Raw genomic sequence first — 17,198 nt, forward strand, 5'->3', positions numbered from 1 at the left:
AGAATTGTTAATACCACTGTGCACAGATTGGTTTTTTCCCCCTCTGAAATCTTCAATCATGATTACTTTTAATAACTTAAACTGTCTATAAATAATAAACAAAATAGCATATAAAATTAAAATTACAAGTCAAACGATGTACAGAAATTGAGAACAATAGATTTTTGTGGAAACATGTGTTTATGAAGTGTAATGATCACACATCACTACGCGCGGTCACTACCTGGTGGCGCTGTAGTAGGTTTGTTGTATAGTTGAGTTTCGTGGATAAGTGTCATGTGTTGAAAGAACTGCATAGGCGTAGAGAGAAAAAAAATACACGTGCTTTTCCTTTCACCAAGACACCGCAAATCGATTCTTGCGCAGGAATGGTATGTTCTGTAATATCGACAAATATTAGTTTCTGTAGATAAACTATGTAGCGATTACGACGTATATTATAATAGCGTGATTGGTTAAAGGACTGGAGTGACTAACCATATAGTTCATAGATATTATGACATCACTTTACGCGTGTTTTTTTTTTTTTAATATATATTTATTCGTGCTTAAAGATTCTACAGAAACTCACATGGGACACACTCACTTACAGAAAATGCCAAAAGAAATCTTCTAGAGTGATGTATTGCAATGTATTGTTGATAAACTAATCAACGTAAGAAAGATATTTATTTTTTTAAACATCGTTACCTTTCTTAATAGAGCTTATAAATTCTCAAATTTCCTACCGGTTTGGATTTCAATTTGCACACCGAGAGAAGATATAAAACTTAATACGCTTTTCGGAAATAAGTTCTCTCAGAAACGAGTCACAGACCGGTTATATCTTCCCTCGCACTTCGAAGGATCTCCCTATCTACTATCCCACTGCGGTAATTTATATACTGAGAAGCTTAATAAGTTACGCTTTATGACAGGCAGCGCTGGTAAACACGGAGTTGTTTTTCTGCCTGGCCGCACAAGTATGTGTTAATAAAACTTGTTTTGCTCGATTTTGCCGCGTTCATCGATGATCACCGTTATGTTTATTACTGAGACGATGTAATAGAGAAGTTTAACACTGCAGAGAGGATGAGATGCTACCATTTGTTTTAGTTTCACGGATGTGTATTTATCACTGACATAGAAGCTTTTTATTTATTAGTTTGTTTAGGTATTATGCAGGAAATATATTTATATGTTTTATGATTATCTTAATAATAGGATGTAGTATTTTCTGCAATTATGTTCTTGTTTGATTGTTTGTACATAGGTGTGCACAAGTATCGATTATGCGATAGTTATTCACAATCCATACTTATTATTGTGACACTTCAATATTTATATTTAAATTACTATTTTGTTCTGCATTATATTATTTCGACCGTAAACTGTCATTTTCCTTTGCTATAACTCTATCCTACGAGTACTTAATCTGTACATTCTTCGTTTCGCTTTTCATATATATTTACCGACAATATGCAGTCATAGCCTTTGAATGTAATGCAGTAGAAAAATGTCAACTATCGTAAATGGGATAATATTGATTGAAAGATAAATTTATGAGTTCTTCGTAGCTGTATTATTCCAATTTTAGCATAAAAAGAAAGAAAGAAAAAAGAGAGAAAACAGGAAAATATAATTTAAATGAAATAATTAAATGCAATTTAAATCATACACCATAATTGCTTGTGTTATTTAGTGTAATAATAGTTGTTATTATTAATAAAACTTGTTTTGTCTTACATGGGCTACAGTGGGGCTATTTACCCCGTGTGGTGGCCAGGATAAGAATAGCCCCACTGTAGCCCATGCATGTCGTAAGAGGCGATTAAAATGGGACGCAGAGTTTCGTTCTCTTAAGTTTCTTCCGGAATTTTGCTCCCGGTGAGGGGAACTTAGATTTTCGGGGGGGGGGGGTTGCTCTGAGAGAGCATTTTTGAGTCCCTGGGGAGGGTGTTCTCCGGAATGGCCCGTGAGGGGTCTTGTCGGTGGATGCTTTTTCTTGGAATATGAGCGGTTCTGCTCAGTGTTGGTGGTGGGGGGGGCGTCACTGAGTTCGACGATCTTTCTGCCATTCGTAGGGAGTGGTCCAGGGGATCATGTTAAATTTTAGAGAGGGCTTTACTTACATATCAGCCCATGCATGTCGTACGAGGCGACTAAAATGGGTACCCACGGAGGGTAATGGATGGCAATGCTGTAGCCAATGAAGTTTTAACTGAGGCTCGGCTATTGCCGTTACCCGCCTATCATGATCAGAGCTTATTGTTCTATATTACCCCATCCATACATTTTCTTCTATACATAACGAGGAATATGAAAAGCATTCTTGCTTCACCCATCTAGCCAAAAAAAAAAAAAAAAATTGTATGAATCAGCGGGCCATTCCCTATATTTTAATAAGTAATTATCTCTGAATTATCAAAATATGCTCAGTTGGACCGATTGTAGATTCTTGATTATAGACCGTATTCATTTTTTATATATTTTTTCAATTATATTTATTTAGCCTATTAATTTTTTTTCTTTTATTATAGATCCAAATTCAAGTTTAAAAAAGTAGTGAAACAAAAAAAAACATGAAAATAAACAATAAAAATAATTAAATTAAATTAAAAAATAATGAACTAAGAAATAACAAATAACTATAATAATAAAACTAGTAAAAATAAAATAATAATATTATTATTTATTCTACCCTCTGCAGAAGTAGCTTATTATGCACTATCATGTTAGCACAACCTACTCGTAGCCTGTTATGGTTATTACATTAAAAAATAATATATCATAAAATAAAAATATTAAATTAAAACTAAAATAATTCTTTTAATATTTATGCAGTTGATATAGAGTTTGGGTTTAAGGTATTTCAGTTTTGAAATGATGGATTCTAAAATGGCAACCTTCAAGTTATCACGCACTCGCTGGTTGGGGGGGGGGGGAGAATGCTGGCTCAAACCCGACATGAGAAATTTCATATCTGCACATTATCTCAGTTATTCAGTTAACAATTTTTTCATATTTGCCTCTACCAAATTTTTTATTTAAAGTTACTTTTTTTTAAGTTTTGTGTTATTAATATCCTTCGAGACAAGTGAGACTTTTATTAAATCCGAGTTTTTGCCCAAAAGGGAAACTGTTCTGTTGCTATCGTATAACGTTTGTATCTCACCAGCGCTATAATGTTGTTTTGATTTTATTGACGGGTTTAATTCGTAGCTTGAAGCTATATTTACAAAATTCCATTACAGTTTTATAGCCTTCTAGAAAGGGTCGTTAAGTGGCTTGCTCCAAGAATATACACGCATTATTCACCTCGAGACACAGCTGGATGCTAATAAAAGCGAACGTTCAAATTTACAATCCGAAATCTTCATGCAATTCCCTGCACAGTTCAAGACGGAAACACACGTTGAGATGCCGACGTTAGTGTGTAATTGCACTCGATCATATCCGATATTAGAGACGTAGTTGAGAGAACAGCAGCAGCAGCAGCAACAACCGGGATCAAGGATCACAAAATGGACATGCTATTAATTACAGGAAACGTTCTAGTGAAATTATAATATCTTTACAAATGCTATAATATTAATCTGCTAGCGCAATACTGTAGCAATATGACATAAAAGTGTCTGTGTGTGTGTATATAATAATCCATTGATAAATGGATTATTTTAAGGCCACTATCCCGAGTTTTTTTAATGCAGGTAATTAGCACATTAGAAAGGCAGTTTGAATTCCTCTTGTGTTATTCCGCATCCTCGTCTTCAAACTTCTCGAGTCCACGATCGGATGACGAGGAATTTAACTAATAGCAAATGATTTGCAGGGAAGGATGTTGGGTGTAGAACACGAAATAATAACAATTGTAACCAATTGTTTTAAGGATATGTGAACTAGGCATATTTATAAATATCTACAGGGCTTACACATGTAGGAAAAACATAATATTTTATTCAACAACTCATAAGGATTTTTCAATAAAATTCTATATTTTTTTCTATATATGTAAGCCGATATCTATAAACAACAAGTTTGCTCTCTTACACCTACTGAACTTTATATACGTTTGGAATAAGTTAATTTAATATCTACTGTGCATCGGGATACCAAACCGAAGGTCGGTGGGATGCATTCTTCTTTCAGATGAAGTAACCAGAGGTGGAGACGGAGAGTTGTACAATAGGTGTCCTCCCGCGATGAGTCTTCGGACTCCTTGGCGGTGTCACGAATAATAATAATAATAATAATAATAATAATAATAATAATAAAACCAATATGTGGTTATTGTTGTTTAGCTATTAAAGCCAGTTGAAGTTTGTTTGTTATTTGTTCATGTCACTTCTAGCTGGTTTGCGTATTTTGTGGACAAAATCCCGATTATCAGAAAGGAAATATTCTACCACCTCCATATGAGACGGGCTAGCTCACTTTTGATATTAGATCTAGATTAGCGTTTATTATTTTCATTATTACTGTAAGAAATTTGGAATATTTGGAAAAGACTTGAATTCAAATTTTGTCACGACGTTAGATTCATTTATATGGACGTTTCATCTGAAAGTGAGGTAGACTGTCTCATAACATAATGTAAGGGGAGTTTTTCCTCCTGTAAAATAGGCAAATAGGCCTTTGAACACACAGACACACACACACATAAAACATAATGTATAATAACTTCCAGTGTGAGTTGATCAACGAGTGGCTACGATTAACGTGTGTGTAGCAAAATTGTGAAAAGCTTCATTAATAAAGAATGCAAGGTCATTGTTAGTTCTTGAAATGTTCATATATTTCATGTCTCACCAAGAGTTCCTAAATTAAGGATTTTTCTTGAGAGATGAAAAATTTTATGAATTATTTTATGAAATTATTTTATGAATTATTTTATGAAACTGAGTCATACAAAATCTACAAATATATTATTTTTGTACACATTTCTTTTGTGAGTATTTCTTTATATATATGTAAATTATATTAGATATTTAGTTATACAAGCGACGCAAATACTTAACTTGGATGCTTTATTTTAAATGATTATCTTAAGAATAGGCAGATCATATTATATTTCCCAATGGATTTTCACGTATTCCAAAACTCTTAAGCGAAACATTCCAGTCAGATGCAGCACAGTTCATACAGTTTCTGGCCACTATCATTTTCCTGGCAGAAATTAGATTTAGAATATTAAGTCCCGCTAATCCATTCTCATATTTTCTCACCTTTCCTTTGCGAGTAAATATAGAAGGAATTACTGCCAGCTAACGTTTGTGTCGTCAGTAATGGGAAAGCAAGGCTTTTCCTCAGGATTTCTATAATTGAATGGAATTTCCATTTTGAAATAAAACTAGTTTCCGTAGTTTGAGCCAAAGTTTTCAGTCTTAACAGAATATAGACTGTGCTAGTTTCATGTTATAATGACGTTGCAGTCTTTCACAAATAGTTTTCTTATTCCATGATTATATTGCAAATATAATCATGGAATAAAGCAGAGGAAATGTGAAGAATACAATTGTTAAATAGATGACGTGATTTTAAATAATATTTTCTACGTATATTTTCTCCTTTTTTAAATTCATTTATAATTCGTGCGATATCAGTTAAATGGAAAAATTAATAATTTCTTTATGGCAGTGGTTCAATCTTCAGCTACCCGATTTCCCTCGTCTATTTCATTCTTGATGAACTAAATCAGAAGATATATCGCTACAGAAATATTGTCACGTCTGCCTGTGACATCAAACGAATGAAATTATTTAATTATGTATTAAGAAAGCAATACACAGTAAAATTTCGATGATTAGATAATACTAAGAAAGGCTCAGTAAGGGGAATCTTATATACTCAGTTCTATCCCTGCAGATGAATAAGGAAAGAAGGATTTGTTCTTCTCTTCTTTGTATTAAAAATCCGATTTTTACACCTCCGTATCATACAGACTTGGAAAGGATTTTTCACTTGTGTAATTAGACTGGCTAACTTACCTCCAGTTGAAAAGAAGCTCTGATAAAAAGAAGTTCTTCGCGTCCCTGAGAGAATTTACATCTTTCCAACCAAAAGACATCGTCGGCAGCGACGAAGCTACGACTCGCTTTAAATAACATCGCATCATATATGCAAAATACTTCGTCACGTGCGTCATCATGTAGTCTAGCCAACTATTTAAGAATGCTGCTGGTCAGTAATCGTCAGCAGTGTGATTACAATGGAAAAAACAAAGGTTCTTTCGCAGTTCGATAAAGAGTGCCCTTATTGTGTAAGCCTGTCTGGCCCGAGCCACGATTTTGAAAACCGCAAAGCTGACTGGTTTCTCAAAATGTGAGATATTTCGGGTGTTTAATCAGTGGAAAAGTAAGCCACCATGCTTGTCCAAGAGGTGTAACTGTGGTCCTAAGACAGTCTGTAAGGACGAAGATCGCCGTCGTCTGAAAAGGGGTGTAGGACAAACAGAATTTCCTGTATTGACCGAAGCACTTAATGAAAGCTTTAATGTGTAGTTTTCAAATAACTGGTGACGTTAGCATTTAAAAATACATCTTTAGCTCTGCAGTATTTGTAATATTTGTTCATGATAGACTTTTAATTACTATATTCTCCTACATTTCCATGAAAAGACACAAAGTAGTTCCCCCCCCCCCTGACATGATGCGAAATGGCATTCGTATCATTTCATATAATGATACGAATTCCATTTCGTAACATTATATGCCATTTCAGAAAATTTATTTATTTATTGCGATTTTTGTGTGTGCGATTTTTCAAGCAACTAAACTTTTCATAAACAATTATATACACTATCTACCAATAATTATCCGGACACTTTAGCAATTTACAATTGATGCTAGCAAGCGAATTGTAATATCGGGCATGTCCACCTTTGGCTTTCGTGACCTTCTGTACCCTTTGAGGGAGGCTTTCTACCAGTGTGTGTGGCAGACATCAGGTGCAATTTGTCTCCATTCCACCATCAAAGCAGGACTGAGTTCAGCGACAGATCGAGGACGTGCTACTCTAGACCTCAATCGCAGCTATAATTCTTCTCAGATTCGTCTCGTGTGCTGCTGCTCTTCCGTGGAAACTCAGTAAGTGGAGTTCTTTTCGTACAGTATTAGTGCTCACTATCGTGTTACCGGCGCTCTGGAACTCATCGTGGATGGTTTGTGCCAACTGTAGCCGGTTTTTGCGTGTCACTCGTTTAAACACTGTCCTGTGCCTGTCAGTCATTTTTGGAGGCCGCCATCTTTGTTTTCCTGCATTAGTGATGCCAGAAGGTTGATTTTGGATGCTCCACTTCAGCGGCAATGGCATATATGGACATGCCACCAGTGTGACAGCCCACGATGACACCTCTTTCGAAATCAATGAGTTCACGTCGTGTTGCTATACCACCTATATTGAATTGCTACAATGAATACTGCTTTCTATTATCTGTACACCGGTGTTTATGTTATTAACAAACCTGGAATGTCCCTTAACGTCAAATAACAGGGGTGTCCGGACAATTATTAATATATAGTGAATTGGTTATTAAATTTTTAATTTTGCATATTCTTCACAAATTCGTTAACTCTAGAATTTGTTATTATAAAATGTATTATTCAGTTAACGTAAAACTTAAGCAAATTAGAACATAAAGCACAAAGATATTCAGAGAGCTAGATAAATGCCTCGCGCTATATTCGTTGAATTTTACATTTAAAAGCAGGTGTAATTTTCGTTTAATATTTTGAATAATTGATGAATAGTAGAAATGCCTATATGATTGAAACAGTAAAAAAGTGAAATATAATAGTCGTCAAACTAGATCAGAAAAAAAAAAACAACCAGCTACTTGTCTGCTGTTAAAAAAAAGAAAAAGATGATTCATGTTGGGTTGTCAGGATTCTGCAGATCGATGTGTTTAGAATATCTCTAAGACGTGAAGGAAATGTTGAGGAGTTTCTGCTGTTGGAGAATATTTTTATCGAACAACTGAATGATCGAAATACTAACCAAAAATATTTTTAAAAGAGACAAATTACGTTGTCTAAATTACTGTAGAATTATATATGATTATTATGGTGACATGTTCTTTCTGAACAGTTTTTAAATTTGTAGTTCCATAAGTATTCGATGGACCGACATTGTGCCAGGATAATGGATTTTGTCTTCTGTGCAATTTGTTAAACTTGGCAACAGTTTCGACTAAAATTTTGTAAATATCATGCATAGCGTTTGTGTTATTCTTCGAGAACATATGAGATTGTGATGATAGTATCCGATGCTGTAAACTTCTTAAGGAAACAAATTAATTAGCTTTGCATTGCGGATTTTCGTCTTATAATGTAGCTAGGGCAAAATATATTCTTGTTCACAGTATTCATCGATTGAATGCTAAATATAATCTGATGAGATCGAAATTAACATTCTAAGTGAAAGGCACTAATTCTCTTTGAAACACATTGCATTTAATGATTACTTTAAATCTATAAACGCCATAAATGTGAAATGAAGTGATTGGTAATGTTAAGTATATGTATAGTGAATCCTAAGGGTAATCGGTCAGAAGGACCATAATAAGGTATCGGATATCATAAAGCAACTCGATATAGACTGCAATTATTTAACAGTGAATTAAATAACTTTACCTTGCTGATTTTTGTTCAGTAAATTTTCTCTCGTCATTGATTGGATTTGCACCTGCGTTTCTTCCCCGGACCAAAAACAAGATTTATAAACACGCTATTTTCTATTTATTTATTTTTTATATATTTTTATTTAAAAATTCGCTTTATTTTCAAATATAAAATATCACATGTAATCAAATAATATAAAAATCAAAAGGGTAAATGTTGGTAATATTTTTTTAAAGTAAATTATTATCTTACAGGTGCCGGAGGTTCGCCAGAGGGATTTCAAACAATCATGAGCAGTGCTCGTTTACAAGTATTAGAGAACGGATCGTTGTTAGTGCTTGAGGCAGAACCATCGGATGGTGGCTCATTTCTTTGTCAGGCATTTAATGGAATTGGTCCTGGCCTTAGCAAAATGACCAAGCTCACAGTCCACGGTAATGTGTGTTTTATTATGTATTTAAAACAGTTTTATAAATAGGCCACATTCAATACGTTCTCTGGCTATGGTTTGCGAACGTATTGGATCTGTTCAGCGGCTGAAACTGAAACATTTTAATTTCATATCGATATTGACAAAATTAACAAACATATTGAAATTGATAAAATGAACAATCTTCTATAGATTAATAAAATATAACCTGAACTGAACTCCATTTCGGTTTACTTTAATCCAATACCATTTATAAATATATATATAAGTGTTAAATATAATAATTTAATCTTTATACATTCCTCGTAAAATGCTGACTAACCATTGATTTGATCATTCATAAAATAAAACTACAGCAATTTCAATTACAAATAAATGTTCATTTACAATTTTAAATCACATTTTAAACACATTCTTTTTAAAAGATTAAATATCGAAAATTCATATTCATTTTAACAAACGCAAAGGCTGAATAATCAAAGTTTTCCCAACCCATTAACTTTGTTTTTAAGACTGAATTTGTTATCATTTCGCATAGAAATCCGTTTAGTATTTGACATTTTTTTCCTAGATGGGCGAAACAAGAGTGCTTCTCATATTCCCGGTTATCTGTAGAAGAAAATGTATGGATGGGGTGTTATTGAGCTATAAGCTCTGGTCATGGTGGGGTAACGGCACTAGCCAAGCCTCAGTTAAAACTTCATTGGCTACAGCATTGCCGTCTGTTAACCTCTGCAATTCTCTCATCAAGTATTTGATAGTCCTTATAAGGACTGGCTTAAAGGGGCGAAGCAAGAATGCTTCCTTTTCATCTTCCCCGTTATCTGTAGAGGACAGTGTAGGGATAAAGTGTTATTGAGCTATTAAAGCTCTGATCATGGCAGGAGGGTAACAGAAATAGCCGAGCCTCAGTTAGAACTTCATTGGCTACAACATTGTCACCCATTACCCTCCCAGAGTTTTTGGTTATATTCCCAAGTATTTGATACGTAAGATGTTGCTGACTATAAGGGTGAAGCAAAATGCTTTTCTAATCCCTGCTATCTGATAAGGATTGCTGTGTGAGGAAAAGTTTATGAGCTAAGTGCTCTGCCTAAGTGGGTGCGATTTAAAGATCTTCATTTGGAAGTAGGATGGCCTTGGGTCTCCTGTATTTTGATAAGTCAGTTTCATCATAATTTGCTGCTTGTTGCACTGCTTCATTTGGATGTGAAGAGGAGGCTAAGAAGAACTTTACTGCTGAAGTCTGCAGGAAAGAGTAGATGTAGGGGATATTTGTATCCCGGTGGAGTTGGACATTTCTGACATACCATGGTGCGTTTAAGATCATGCAGAGACATTTGTTTTGCACTCTCCGTAGTTTGAGGATATTTGTACTTGAGGTGTGGCTGCAGGCTGGGGACGCATAAGTAATAATGGGTCGAATCATCAACTGATAAAGGATCAGTTTTATTTTGGTATCCAGCTTGCTATTCCTATTGATAAGAGGGTAAAGCTGTGCAATGACTCTTGATGCTTTTGTACATGAGGCTTTTATATGTGAACTGAAGGTTAGTATTCTGTCCAGCAGTACACCCAGATATTTGGCTTCTGCTTTCCAGGGAATCTTGGTATTAAATAGGAAGATGTCATCTTTGGGAGATATTGAGTTTTTAGTGAAGAGCATGGCGATACTCTTCTGAGGGTTTATTTGCAATCTCCATTCCGAGAACCAGTGCTCTAATCTCTGCAGGTTTTCTTGCAGTTTCTTGGTGACAAGGTGCGGTTTAATAGATCTGGCTAGTATAGCTGTGTCGTCTGCGTACAGGGCAATGATGGATGACAGTGGATTGTGCGGAATGTCCGCCATGTAAATCGTGAAATGTATCGGTGCCAGTAGGGACCCTTAAGGAACTCCTGCCAAGATGCGTCGCTGGGTAGATAATATATCATTTAGTTTGACTTGCATTCGTAGTTACTAAGAAATGACTTTATAATATGGACTAGATCTAATGGAATGCCAGCTAAAATCAACTTGTATAGTAGTCCAAAGTGCCATAATTTGTCGAACGCCTTTTCTAAGTCAAGAAAAATTGCTCCGGTGTATTGGTGCCAATTGTAACTTGTGATAATGAATTCGATTAGTCTTTGAATTTGTTGGGTGGTACTGTGAAATTGGCGAAAACCAAACTGTTCTGAAAGAAGGATGTTTAATTTTTTTTATTGAAAGTTGAATTCTGGAAAGGATAGCTTTTTATGCTATTTTGCCCAAATTAGAAATCAGACTTATGGGACCAACAATAATAAATGCTGTGTTCAGGTTTAAGTACTTCCCCTCTGCATGGAAGTTGGAAGACGTAGTTCCTATATATACAAGCCTGGAAAGGATCCTCAGCAAGTATTTGATAAAGTCTAATTTCATTATTAATAATATTAAAATATTAATCAAATAATGGTGTAAGAATGAAAGACATTGGACTTTATTAATTTTCTGCATTAATAGATATAAAAGTTCAATATCTACTTATTAGAAGAAAAATAAAACAAATATGTATAAAAATTTCCTAGAAATAATAAAAGTAGTTTTGCAGTCTTGCGTAATCGAAAAGAAAAAATAATATGATAAACGCTTCATTAAAATGAATATACCAAATGTTATTTTTTTCCATGTGTTTTAGAATGTAGTGACAGTTTCTACTTGCTTCTTTCATTATTGCAATCTGCCCCTGTTATTAATCAATACTGTATATTTCCGTTACTACTTGGTTGAATGTTTACTAAAGAGCCTCAATAATTGTGAATATTTGATTATGTGGACCACATCGCATTGGACTTGAATAAACAGTTGTACTGCATGTTATAGCCACATTGTTCGTGTGTGTGTAGACTATGTGAACAAGTATAGTAACGATGGCTTCAAGAGTAAAACAATAATTTATAAATAGAAATGAAAAGCTTCATTATTTTCTAATAGTGCCGAAAAAAAGTCACATAGAAATAAAACATTTGTATTAAAATAGAGCCGGTGCGTAAGAATGAAAATGGCTGAAGCTGAGCCACGTTCAGAAACTAAATCCTTTCTATGGCACGGCATCCTTTAGCATTGTTGTCATGAAAGTAACCCTATGCCATCAGGTAAGTGCAATATTATCGGATATAACACGATCGCCAATGATACTCAAGTAAATTCGGATATTTGTTTTTGCTTCTAATTCGATCAAGAACAAATAACATCCAGTAAAACGCCATCCATTCAATGGCCTATAACATCAATGCCACATGTAAGTTAGGCTGCCGTTGCTTTGAGGTTTGTTTTTCTTTCTTTCTAAATTCAATCTCCTCTATCTGTTGCAGAAAAGCATGAAGCGTGACTCATTCTATCACATACCATTCTTCAAAACCGTATTAGCAAAATGTTTGGAGTTCCAGATTGCCTCTTTCTTTTCCATTTCGCATCTGAGATTTGTGGCTTAGGCAACAATCATTCGTATATTTCATTGGTTTCAATTAGGTTTCTATTTTCATTGTCATTTAAACCAATTCAAGAAAACTACAAGTACTATGCATACAATATAATTATGCACAAGAAAATAGCGAACTATATTTTAAAATCCTAATTTAATAGTAAATTTAAGAGCAAAAATATACGGTGTGTACTCTATTTTTAAATTATGTTTTATTGTTATAAATTTATAAATTGATGAATAATCCTTTTGCTAATTATTTTATTTGGAATGGGCATAAGCTGAATTGCATGGCTTCGTAAAAGGAATTTTGAATATAAAAATGCATTAATATTATACTAGAAAATTTATGGCGAGCCGGCATAACTCGATTCTCGGTATAGACTAGTTTCAGTCCCTTTTTTATTTTGTCGCATTTGTTTATGGTTGCCATTTCCTTTGCTCTGAAATAAGTACTCGAGTTCAGCACCACCTGTTCACTCTCCACCCCAACCGCTAGCAAGATTTCTATGCGTTGGTCAACAAAGCATATCCCATGAAATATCGAGTTCATTTTTCTCTTGTGTACCGTAACGTTAAGTAATTAAGAATAGCTTCCGAAATAGCCTCTTCAGGTTGATTGTGGCTGGGCGTTCTTTCTTCCTTTCATAAGTTATGCGCAACTTCCAGTACATTGCCTTTTCCAAACTACGTCTCCATCAAGAGGGTGTCTTCTTTCCATGCATCTACAGAAGAATGATGCAATCTGGCCTCCTCTCTTATCAGTGTGTTGTTTATTTTCTAGAGTACAACTGAAGGTCGTTTACTTTTAGGTAAACGACCCTCACTTGGAAAAATGCTTAGGAAGAAAATATCTTATTTCACAGAAAACTTTTTGATTCTCAGAATTTCATAGATTAAGTCAGAATTTTAGAGGAGCTGAGACAGTCATTACTTGTTTACTATATGAATATACGTTTCAAAGTGTGCGAGCGCGCGCCTGTGTGTGTGCGTGTGTGGAGAGAGAGAGAGAGAGAGAGAGAGCCCAGTTACACCAAAATTATTCTGATTGGTGTTTTAAAATTACTATTATTTTTTTTTATGTTAATCACACCCAAGATATGTTCATGTATTTATTTTAGGAGGTTAGAAAATCAGTTATATAGAATAAAGGATAAAAACGAGAATAAGGTAGTGTATTTAATGTATATGCATATGAATCCCACCTACTGTACTTTATAAACCTATAAGATATTAGTATTATTACCGTTAGTGGGTTAAGTGTGAAATAATCTAAAAACCTTCTAGAGGAAATATGGAGCTTTCTCAAGTCACAACAGGTCTCTAGTAAGCTGAGTGTCATCCCAAATATTGCTGACATTCATCTCTTACCTAAAGTTGTTAGATATTCTACGTATACAGTCCAAGTGATGATGATGACAAAGACAGGATACTAGAAAGTGTGCTGCTAATAGATACCATCCCTGTTTACGATAGAGATAAAAGATTTGAAAGTCGAAACATTCTCAGATTTTTACAGCTTTTTGCTAACCGCCCTTCTTATTTTTAAAAATATTATTACTAATGGAAACTTAGGACCATCAGTACAATTGACGACGTAAGCGCCAACTAAGCGTAATACAATTATTTCCCTTACAAGAGCAATGACAAAACTCTTTCCATCTCAGGAAAGAATTCTTAGAGACCACCATACTTCAGTATTAAATTGTTAGATGGTGAGCTATATTTACAAGGATTTTTGAACACGTATAGAGATCTAATTTGAAATCATTAGACATAATCTTACAACACAGTAATATTGTACCATATACTGCTCACCAGATTTTCTAGAATGCTTTCGACATCTGAGATCAACCTTCGAAAAACCACAATCAAGATGGAAACTGACATTCTATACTATCAGTATATACCATTTCATTTATTTAAATATTTATGTTTTGAGCCTTCGTAGCTTAGTCGGTATAGAAGAAGCCCTTTGCCGGAAAGACGTCGGTTTGAATTCCGTCTAGGGCTCGAAAAGAACCTTTATCAGAGTTTTTCAACTGAAGTTGAGGCAGAAGGTGTCATAGGTCATAGTCCAACCTTCAATAGTGATCTCCATGTGAACACGCAAATCTGCAGACATATGATCCTTTAAAATACTTACCCTTCGAGAGATGTAGAAGAGGAACATCAAGCTGGATGCATTACGTTTCCTGAAACCTTTAATTAGGAATTCCATCCGTCTTGGACTGACGAGAGACTTAGATTTCTCTCTTATTAAAAAATTCAGTTTCAATAATTTTACAAATCATAACTAATTGATGTTTTTATAGAACTCTTCATTTACTTCAACTTTATAAGATTTATATCAATACGAATGCCGGTAAATATCAGATGGATACGTATAAACGAGACCAGTGAATTCCTCATATCATTTCAGTAAATACACATTTCGATGTGTATTTACTGAAGTGAACCCTTGAATATTTTCAAAAAATATTCCACTGTTTAAAATGTTACGGCATATATTCGTCATACGAAACTTTAGTTCAAGTACGTTATTTTCGCATATGCTATTATGACAAAACATACACAACTTCAGATCGTAAACAGAGAGTTAGAATAATGTGACTTTTTTAAAGCACTCTAAGGAAACATTGAAAAGTTGCTAGGGGATATATATCCTCGCCTTCTTCGAAAGGATGCTAAACTTAAGTACAACAGGGAATTGAATGATTTTGCAATATAAAGTCGTAAAATAAAATGGGCAAATATATATTTTTATTTTGTAAAGTAGAAAAATCATAAAAGTTTTAAAAATTAACAAAATACACCATTTATTAAATACATATAATCTCATTATGGTTGTATACAAATATCCGTATATTCATTCTAATAAGGATTTTCATTTGTCTTTTGGATTTTACGTTAGCAATATTACTTAATAACTGTTAGTGGCAATTTATAAGTGAGTAATAGCTGTTGCTTTTATGTGTCTCATTTGTATTTATTTGGTACTTATTACTCGTAAGTGATAGCTTTGTTTCTTTAGTTCCAGCCCACTTCAAATCAAAATTCATTGCGAGGAAAGTGAAAAAAGACGAATCGGTGAGTATGGATTGCAAAGTTTACGGAGATAAGCCTCTATCTATCACTTGGTTCAAGGATGGCAAGCAGATCGCCAATTCCTCCATTCCCAGGTAATCCTAGTGTAGGTTGTGGTCTTAAATTGCTTCAACTTTCTATCTCTCTTTCTCTTCCTTGTTCTCACTTACTGCTGGGGCCCAGGTGTGCTAGGATTTAAAAGATATCTCCCAACGCCACCAGCGGAGTATAGAGAAAATCGTAGAGTTTTGGGGAGGCTAAAAGAAATAGATAAAGGAAGAGAGTTAACGGAAAATGTTTCTACAAAAAGGGACGTGATCATCGGTTAACTGTCTCTGTTTTCAGAGAATAATAATTGAATCATTGGTCTTTAAGCGTGCGGTACTTAACACAGTCAACGCGTTATGCGAGAATTACATATGAGCAGATTTTCACGTCGTTTGCGAAATGAAATGCGTAATTTGTTTTCGTTTATATCTTTGCATAACATTCGAAATTGGATGTCCTGAGTTTTACTTTCAACACTTAAATTAATTTTTGTTTTCAACACTTAAAATAATAATGTACAAACGCTGCACTTATAGGGTCATTGATATAAATGCACGTGTAAGATATGTTTTAGCAATTAGATATTTAGTAATAATTATAATAATAGCAAAATAAAATAGAAAGTAATTACATATTGATAATACAATTGCTTTCTATTTACTTTGGATTAAATACGAATATATAGTACAGAGTATCATAAAATTTCTTTGGAGTAAATATCCTTAAAATCTTTTACTGAATTCATAAATAAAACGCATGATTTTAGAAAGCTACATATTTTCTCATAATTGATTGATAGCGGGTTTCATTTAAATTTTATTATTATTATTACATGTTAGGTATTTAGTTCTACGTATTACCCACTTCTGATTTTTCACTAAAGTAAAGGTAACAAAAAAAAATTGCTTTCGAGGCCCATTAATGTCAGAAGAAACCTGGAAACCCCTGAGAAAAAATCAACTGGAAAAACAGATCCCAAGTGATTAACACATACTGAAAATTAAACAGAAAGTTAGCCAAATACTGACGTGGTAGGCAATATAAGGATTACTTCTTTTTTTTTAATACATTGTAGTGATAGTTATACCCATGTGTGTTAGTAGTTAGGAGGTCACTATAAACAAGATCAAGATGTAGATAAGATAAGAAAACGTGACGTGATTGGTCGATCAGATTGACGTGATTGGTCGATCAGATTGACGTCATTGTGTGATTAGATAAGTGACGTCATGATTTTGGAATCCCTGGAATTTCACTGGGGGATGCATCTCTCTGTGACGTCACTTTGACATTTGGTTCGAGTATGGAATTCTTGGTATTGTTCGTTCGTGTATGGAATTCTGGGTGATGGTTACAGATAAGGTAGGATAAGTGACGTCATTCTTTTGGTTCGAGCAAGGAATTCTGGGTAATTGTTCTCATATGAAATTATGGGTGATGGTTAGAGAAATGATAAGGACAAGTGACATCATTGAGCTGATGATGGTTAGAATATGAAATCCTTGGAAATTCCCTAGGTTTCACATCTCTCTTTGATGTCATGTTGTGCCTTTTGTTCGAATGTGATATTCTGGGTAGTTTGCCTGTGGAATT

At 34.3% G+C, this 17,198-nt stretch overlaps 1 protein-coding gene across 1 annotated transcript in view; it reads left to right on the plus strand.

Annotated features, from left to right (window-relative positions):
• Nucleotides 1-17,198, plus strand: part of LOC150097489 (cell adhesion molecule Dscam1-like) — a 396,227-nt gene that overhangs the window by 316,372 nt on the left and 62,657 nt on the right. The window contains exons 11-12 of the mRNA XM_090407275.1: nucleotides 8,852-9,031; nucleotides 15,505-15,652. Of these exons, the coding sequence (XP_090263401.1) occupies nucleotides 8,852-9,031; nucleotides 15,505-15,652 (328 nt within the window). The remainder of the gene's footprint in view (nucleotides 1-8,851; nucleotides 9,032-15,504; nucleotides 15,653-17,198) is intronic.

This window comes from Typopeltis vanoorti, chromosome 17, assembly GCF_054136105.1.
Source record: "Typopeltis vanoorti isolate ZY-2024b chromosome 17, IOZ_Tvanoo_1.0, whole genome shotgun sequence".
In the NCBI taxonomy this organism is placed as follows: domain Eukaryota; kingdom Metazoa; phylum Arthropoda; class Arachnida; order Uropygi; family Thelyphonidae; genus Typopeltis; species Typopeltis vanoorti.